At 45.3% G+C, this 8,045-nt stretch overlaps 1 protein-coding gene across 1 annotated transcript in view; it reads right to left on the minus strand.

Moving 5' to 3' along the window:
• Positions 1 to 438: 438 nt before the first annotated feature.
• Positions 439 to 8,045, minus strand: part of smc1b (structural maintenance of chromosomes 1B) — a 20,094-nt gene continuing 12,487 nt past the window's right edge. The window contains exons 16-25 of the mRNA XM_062534965.1: positions 7,285 to 7,426; positions 6,729 to 6,874; positions 6,192 to 6,345; positions 5,202 to 5,297; positions 4,470 to 4,626; positions 3,969 to 4,123; positions 3,275 to 3,426; positions 1,818 to 1,887; positions 1,271 to 1,381; positions 439 to 1,088 (exon numbers count right to left, since the gene is read on the minus strand). Coding sequence (XP_062390949.1) covers positions 993 to 1,088; positions 1,271 to 1,381; positions 1,818 to 1,887; positions 3,275 to 3,426; positions 3,969 to 4,123; positions 4,470 to 4,626; positions 5,202 to 5,297; positions 6,192 to 6,345; positions 6,729 to 6,874; positions 7,285 to 7,426 — 1,279 coding nt within the window. The 3' untranslated portion in view covers positions 439 to 992. The remainder of the gene's footprint in view (positions 1,089 to 1,270; positions 1,382 to 1,817; positions 1,888 to 3,274; positions 3,427 to 3,968; positions 4,124 to 4,469; positions 4,627 to 5,201; positions 5,298 to 6,191; positions 6,346 to 6,728; positions 6,875 to 7,284; positions 7,427 to 8,045) is intronic.

Genomic DNA, 8,045 nt, shown 5'->3' on the forward strand with positions numbered 1-8,045 from the left:
AAGAACAAACTAAATGCAAGGACACAACAAGGAAGTCCAGGCTATTATGGATAGTAGTGCAGACATGTCTGCATTAATACACGTATTGTCTGACTCAAAATGTGCATACTATGTATTTACATTTTTATAGGCAACAGATTACTATCAAGATCTAGTGATTCTATATGTAGAACTAAACTGGAAAACTGTAAGCAAAGACATTCATTTTAACCGCTTCTTAGCTAAATTTGCAAACAAACTGAATTCAAATCAGAGATAAAATTACACCCTTTGACATTCCAAAGGCACCTGTACCATTTGCATTAAGTTTGGACTTCTACAAGGAAGTTTCAATGTGCTTTGCCAAGGTGACTGGTGAACTAATGTGTTCGCTGAAAAGACACCTTGTGTGTGACACTGAACAGTCAAACTGCTGACAACATAAACGATTGAGAATAATTTACAAAGCCACAATAATTTATTGATAGCTGAAAGTTTTACAGTTGACCATAAAAAAAAAACTATAACATATAAAATAGATAACATTGCAACATTACTGTGTGTAAATAACATCATCATCAAACAACTGAAAGTGCAATTTTGGGCGGGATGGGGTGTAAAATGCTATTTGCCAATTTAAAATGTGTAAAAATGTATCAAATTTGTCCGTGAAGGTAATGCAATTAAATTTCAATAAAAACAGTTTGTGAAATCCAGTTTGTGAAAACAGACACAAAGGCAACAAAAAATCTTCAACAAAACAAAGAAATGTTTAAAAATAGCATCTAACTCCTCCATAATGTTTCTCACATCTCTGTCAAACATCTCCTTAACTGTTTGATGCACTCTTTCCTTCTCGTTGGGTCCCTCGATCTCTCTCTCCAATCTGTCCACCTCATCTCCTGATATAGAATCTCCCATCTCCCTGAGTCCATCTCCTGACTCTCCCATCTCTCCCATCTCTCTCTCTCTCTCTCTCTCTCTGAGACCCTGCCATCTCTCTCCCACCATGTCTACATCTCCGTGTCCCTCTGTGAGGGGGTGTCCTCTGTGAGGGGGTAGGACGTGAGGTCTACCGAGAGCACACGGCTGGAGATGGTCTCACCAGACTGCATGAATAAGCAGAAATCAATCTCAATCATCCTCAGGGGTTAAATGTTACATACTTCATGCTAGTGGATTCACACAATGGTATCATGTCTAAACACCTAAAGAATCCTTTAATTACCCATCTGTGTGTGTGTGTGTGTGTGTGTGTGTGTGTGTGTGTGTGTGTGTGTGTGTGTGTTACCTCAGAGTAGACTCCCAGCAGTACGTCTGCCCTGGAGTAGAACTCCTCCTTGAGTGAGATGACGATCACCTGGAAGTTCTCCTGGCACTGCTCCCTTATGAACCCTGTCACCTGCAGAACACCAGGGGGCAGTAGCTCGAGAGAATAAATCATCACCATGGTCACCATGCTGTAACCTAACCTTCATCCAGATCGATTATGCATAACATAGACGTGATGGCTTGGATGGTGTATTTTGCATTATTTAAAAGAATAAAGGTTATTTTTTTTTTTTTATCAGAAAATGGAGAAGAAGCCAGGCTTAGCAACTGGGTTGACTCCAGACTGTGGACACCAGTCATGCTTTGCAAATACAAACTTGAATGAAGGAATTAGTCAATGAATTTATTAATTAATTAGTCAATGAACAAATTAATTAATGAGTGAGTGAATGAATGAGTAAATTAGTGAATGAATTAGCAAATAAATGAGTGAGTGAGAGTGAATGAATGAGCTAATGAATGAATGAGTCAATGAGCGAATTAGTGAATGAATGAATGGGCCTTGCCTTGCCGATGTTGGTGTTGTCCAGTGCAGCATCCACTTCGTCCAGCACGAAGAAAGGAGCGGGCCGGAAGCTGGCACAGGAGAGATCAGGTGTGGTGTAACACAGGTAACACATGCAGGTACTTCACCCACTGACACAGGAGAGATCAGAGGTGTGGTGTAACACAGGTGATACATGCAGGTACTTCACCCACAGTGCCAATAGCCAGTCAAATTACACACAGTTTCACACAAACATAAAAGAGAAAAAAAAAAGGTTTTGCTTTCTTTCCCATGCTTTGCTTGATGTCTTGCTTCAGAAACGTGGTGCCATTTTGTTACTTCTATTAAGCATTGAGAGTAGCCTGATGGCTGAAACGTTTGCTCTTAATTGTTCCTTTTGCAAAGACTTTGTCGAGCAGTGTGCAAACCACCCCCAGTTTTTTCCTCAGGTTACTTCTAACAAACAATTTCCATAAAATCTGGTTCTTCAACAGTTAAAACACAAGTTGGTCAAAATGAAAGGAGAGACATCAGGTGCGACCCTTAACCCAATCTAGAAGCTCATCATGAAACAGGGATGTGCTCTATGTGAGTGGTTAAGTGAGAGACCTGGATAAGATAACCCAGAGACGTGGTGAGCTTACTAATGGCTTAATTTTGTTAGGAGAATGAAGTCACAGGGCTCTGCTATTCTGAGGTTTACCACTTCTGTTTGGGTTGCCTCACCAAGGTTAGCCGCTAAACCACCAACTTGGAATCATGATCCAGGTGCAGGGTTCCCACTCGAAGTCAAATGTAAAATTCCATGACTTTCCCCTGACTTTTCATAATTTAAAAAAAAAAAAAATGAATTTCCATGACTTACTATATGATGAACAGTACAATAAGCTGACAAAATATTTCCGAGTAGCCACATAGCTTTCATGAATCTTTTACTTTTTTCAAAGTGGGAGATGAATAAATAGGTATTAAATAAACAAAGTCGGATTAACCACAACTACTCACGCAATAGTGCGGCAGATTAAGTCCATATTATAGGACAATCGTTCACTTTGTGGTACAAGCACCAAAATTGGCATGAATAATCCATAGAATCTACTTTTTGAGAAAAGCACATTAGCCACCTGAAAATCCAACATGGTAAAGTGGGTCCCAAAGAATATTTGTGCAAAATTTGATGCTTGTACCTCAAAGTGAACGATAGTTTCACTAATCTGCCGCACTACAAGCAGTAAAGCTAATAACCAGATATACACAGATTCAGTGTGCAAACATATTCATATTAATGTATTTTGGCAAGTACATTTTAAACCACTACTGATTTAATTTCCCTGATATTCCATGACTTTGCCTCAAAAATGATAAAATTCCCTGACTTTCCATGTCTGGAATAGATTTTCCCAAAATTCCATGATATTCCATAAATTCCATGACCCGTGGGAGCCCTGCAGGTGTAAGCAGGTGTGACGGCCTCACCTGTGAATGGCGAAGATGAGTGCGAGGGCGGCGATGGCCTTCTCTCCGCCGGACAGGTTGTCCATGGCCATGAAGCGCTTGCCCGGCGCCACACAGTTGTAGCTGATGCCGTCCAGGTACGGCTCGTCAGGGTTCTCCGCACTCAAGATGGCCTGAGGGGAGAACAGCACACACACACACACACACGCATACACACACACACGAACATAACACATACACACACACACAAACATAACACATACACACACACACACACATGCACACACACACACAAACATAACACATACACACACACACACACACATGCACACACACACACACACAAACATAACACATACACACACACACACACACACACACCCACACACATGCACACACACACACACACAAACATAACACATACACACACACACACACACACACACCCACACACATGCACACACACACACGCACCCACACATACAGAAACAACCCTAACATCAGTACACACACACACACACACACAACAGCACCTGTTCATATCTATGCAACAGCACTATACAGTATGTACACACATATACTCGCTACACAATCTCCTTACAGGATGTGTCATTAGTCTTCTGTAATTCTGTGTGTGTTTGGGCTTGTGTGTGTGTATGTGCATCTATGCGTATGCATGTGTGTGTGTGTGTGTGTGTGTGAGAGGGACACTCACCTGTGCACTGGTGTTCCTGCACATCTGTTTGTAGATCTGGTCGATGGCCACACACACGTGCTCGAAGCACTGACTGAAGAGACGGAACCGGTTGGTCTTGACCTGCTCAAACTCATGGTTGCAGCGCCGAGCCATGCTGGTGCTCTCCTCAAAAGCTGCAGCAGACACACACACACATGCAAATACACACACACACACACACACAAATACACACAAACACAGACACACCCACACACATAGACACACACGCAAATACACACAAACACAGACACACCCACACACACAGACACACACGCACCCATACAAACACATCCACCCACACAAACACAGACACAGACACACACACACACACACACACACACACACAGATACCATATATTAGTCTTCAGGTTGTCTTTGATCTCCCTCATCTTCTTGTGGTGTGTGTGAAATCTGTGTGTGTGTGTGTGTGTGTGTGTGTATGAAATCCGTATGTGTGAGTGCGAGAGATACTGTATATACCGTCCACCACGTTCCTGAAGCTGTCCTTGACCTCCCTCATCTTCTCCAGGGCCTTGAGGTTGGGCGGCTCAGAGCGCTGGATGACCCCGTCCAGGGAGGACAGCTTCTCCCTCAGACCCTGCAGCGCCTTCTCCACCTCCCCCTCCTCACTCACCGCCTGCCGCCGGAGAAAGCTACACGCTAACAGGGCTGCATACGCCACCAGAGACAACTAGACGCTAACAGAACTGTAACCGGAGAAAGCTACATGCTAACAGGGCAGCACATGCTATTGTGGAAAGCTACAGGCTAACAGGGCTGCATACGCCACCAGAGACACCCACACGCTAACAGAACGGCATATACAACCAGAGACAGCTACATGCTAACAGAGCTGCACATGCTGCTATTGCGGAAAGCTACTTGCTAACAGAGCTGCACATGCTGCTATTGCGGAAAGCTACTTGCTAACAGAGCTGCACATGCTGCTATTGCGGAAAGCTACTTGCTAACCGAGCAACACATGCTATTGCGGAAAGCTACTTGCTAACAGACTAGAGCTACACATGCTATTGCGGAAAGCTACACGCCAACACAGTTGCACATGCCTCCAGAGACAGCTACACGCTAACAGAGCTGCACATGCGATTGTGGAAAGCTACATGCTAACAGAGCTGAACATAATCACTGAGGAAAGCTAACAGAAAGACGCTAACGGTTATTAATTAATTAGGAGTGTTTTCCTCATCTCACCTTGAGTTCATCTGCCAGGGCTGAGTAGTCTATCAGCATCTGCTCCTCACGCTCATAGATGTCCAGCGTGCACGTGCTCTGGGACTCAGAGTCCAGCTGCACAGGGACACACACACACACACACACACACACACACACACACACACACACACATGTATCACAGGAGGACATTAACCCATCAATGCACGGGGGATCGCATCACAGAAGGCAGAATGGCATATGGAACTGACCCTGCAGGAGTTAAGTTAGCCCTGCCATAAGACTACAAGAGTCAAATATTATTTAATTTCCCATATATATTAAATAACTATGAACAGTGATGTACAACACAGACTATGCTAAATCCTTCTGTCTTCTGGAGTATCTGCGGTCTTCAAACTTTCATTGTGTGGAGTAAATACAGTATGTTATGGTTATGGTTATGGTTATGGTTGCTTAGCAGACGCCTTTGTCCAAAGCTATCATGTTTTGTTGTTTTGGATCATGATAGAGCAACACAAGATCTCCAAAGCCTGCTGTGTTCTGTTTGACCTCTATTCCATAAACTCATTACTGTGGTAAAACTCAACACTGATGCCAACTCTGCTTGTTCTCTCTTTTCAATCTTTCTCTCTCTCTCTCTCTCCCCTACCCCCTCATCATCTCTCTCTCCTTCTCCCATCCTCGTTGTCCTCCCTTCATGTCTCCATCTTTCTTTCTTAGTCTCTGGTGGTCTCTCTCCTTCCTCCCTCTTCCGCTTTTCTCTTTGAATGTCTCTTCACCCCTGCTTTCTCTCTCTGTTTCTCTCTCTCTCTCTCTCTTTCTCTACCTCCCTCCCTCCCTCCTTACCTGCACGTCGCTGATGTCGTGTATGGTCCCGGAGAGCAGGGTAAGGGGGGGTGCCCTCTCATCTTCTCTCTCTCTATCCCTGCTCTCTCTCTCTCTCTCTCTCTCTCTCTCTCTCTCTCTCTCCCTCCCTCTCCCTCCCTACCTCCCTCTCTCCCTCCCTACCTGCACGTCGCTGATGTCGTCTATGGTACCAGAGAGCAGAGTGAGGGGGGTGCCCTCGATCTTGCAGGCCAGCAGCAGGTTGTGTCGGCTCAGCCTCTTCTGCTCCAGGGACCCCTCCGCAGACAGCACCTGCTTCTGCAGACGCACCAGCTCTCTGAGAGAGGGAGAGAGGGAGGGAAGGAGTGAAAGGAGAGAGAGAAAGAAAAGAAGAGAGAGAGGGAGTTAGGGAGTAAAGAGAGAGATGGTGAAAGCGGGGGTAGAGAAAGAGAGAGAAAGAGAGGGAGGAAGAGGATGGAGGACCAGATAAAAAAAAGAGGTTGAGAGGGAGAGGGAGAGATGATCCATTTGAAAGCCTAGATCACTAGTAACCCCTACACCAACTACAGTAGATCCCCAACGCCTCTACCAACCACCTTCCTAAGTGGCAAAAAACAGGCTAATTCTGTGTTGAGTACTAGGCTAGTACTCCTGTAGTAGCTTGGTAACTTGGAGACAAACTGCACACACACACACACACACACACACACACACACACACCTGGAGACTTCCTGCAAGTTCTTGACCTTCTGGTCCAGGTCAGCTTTGGCAGTGCCGACTTCGGACTTCTTCTCTGTGCACACGTCCTTGAGCTCCTGCACTCGCACCTGAGACTCGTCCACCTGCGCCAGCATATTCTCCTCCTCCTACATGAGACATGACCACATCAGGGTGTGTGTGTGTGTGTGTGTGTGCGTGTGTGTGTGTGTGTGCGAGTGTGTGTGTTTGTGTGTGCGCGCATGTAAAGATCTCGAGACTTGTCCACCAAAACCAGCATCTTCACCTCCTCCTATAGGAGATGACTATATCAGGAGTGTATATGTGTGTATGCGTGTGTGTGTGTACGTGCGTGTACAAGAGGGCTGATTCTGGCCTGACACTGTGTTAAATGCGTCCATCAACTCAATTTCTCTCTCTCTCTCTCTCTCTCTCTCTTTCACTCACTCTCTCACGCACACAGACGCACACACAGACACAGACACACACACACACACACCTACACTCACACGCACGCACACACACCCCCACACACACACACACACACCCACACACCCACCTTTTTGAGGTTGAGGACGGTCTCCTCCTCCTTGTCGATGGTGTCCTGTAGTTTGCGCAGCTTCTTGCTCTGCTGCTGCAGCTGGCCCTGCTCGTACTCCAGCTGGGCCGTGAGGCGCGTGCGCTGGGACTCAAACTGCAGCCTGGGAGACACGCACCGGACACGACCAGAATCAGAACCAAACGCAAACTGGGCTAGCTAGACCTGGTAGAACTAGAACGGCTAGTCAAAACTAGTGACCCTTCAGTTTCAGAACCTCACAGATATCCCTTTTCCACCAACAGAGCTTTTTTATTTATTTCTTTATTTATTTTATTTGTCTAACCACAGCATCAAAAAAGACCGATAGAGCTTTGGTGCTGGTTCGGATGGAGTCAGTGCTTGTGCCAGTTTGGTGTTGGTATTAAATGCCCACTTTGGAAGAACCAGCTTGCTTTTCCATGGACCGAGGGTCAGAGAGGAGCCAGGTTGTGTAGCCTAGTCACTGCATAGGCTATCAAAATGAGCGGAGCATCCAGACAACATTACGTTTATCCTAAAGTTTAAACGTGAGTTAACTAGCGAACGGTCGACAAACTGTATAATAATTTGCATGGTGCATAAGCTAGCCTACACAATGTCATAGCTTACAAATAAAATGTGAGGGTAATATTGGTCAGGTTTTTTTTTTTTTTTTTTTTGCCTTGGTGGAAAAGGGGTAAAACTGGGCCAGACCTGGTAGAACTAGAATGTCTAGTCAGAACCAGTGACCCTTCAGAATC

The sequence above is a fragment of the Sardina pilchardus genome, chromosome 4, assembly GCF_963854185.1.
Source record: "Sardina pilchardus chromosome 4, fSarPil1.1, whole genome shotgun sequence".
Lineage (NCBI taxonomy): Eukaryota > Metazoa > Chordata > Actinopteri > Clupeiformes > Clupeidae > Sardina > Sardina pilchardus.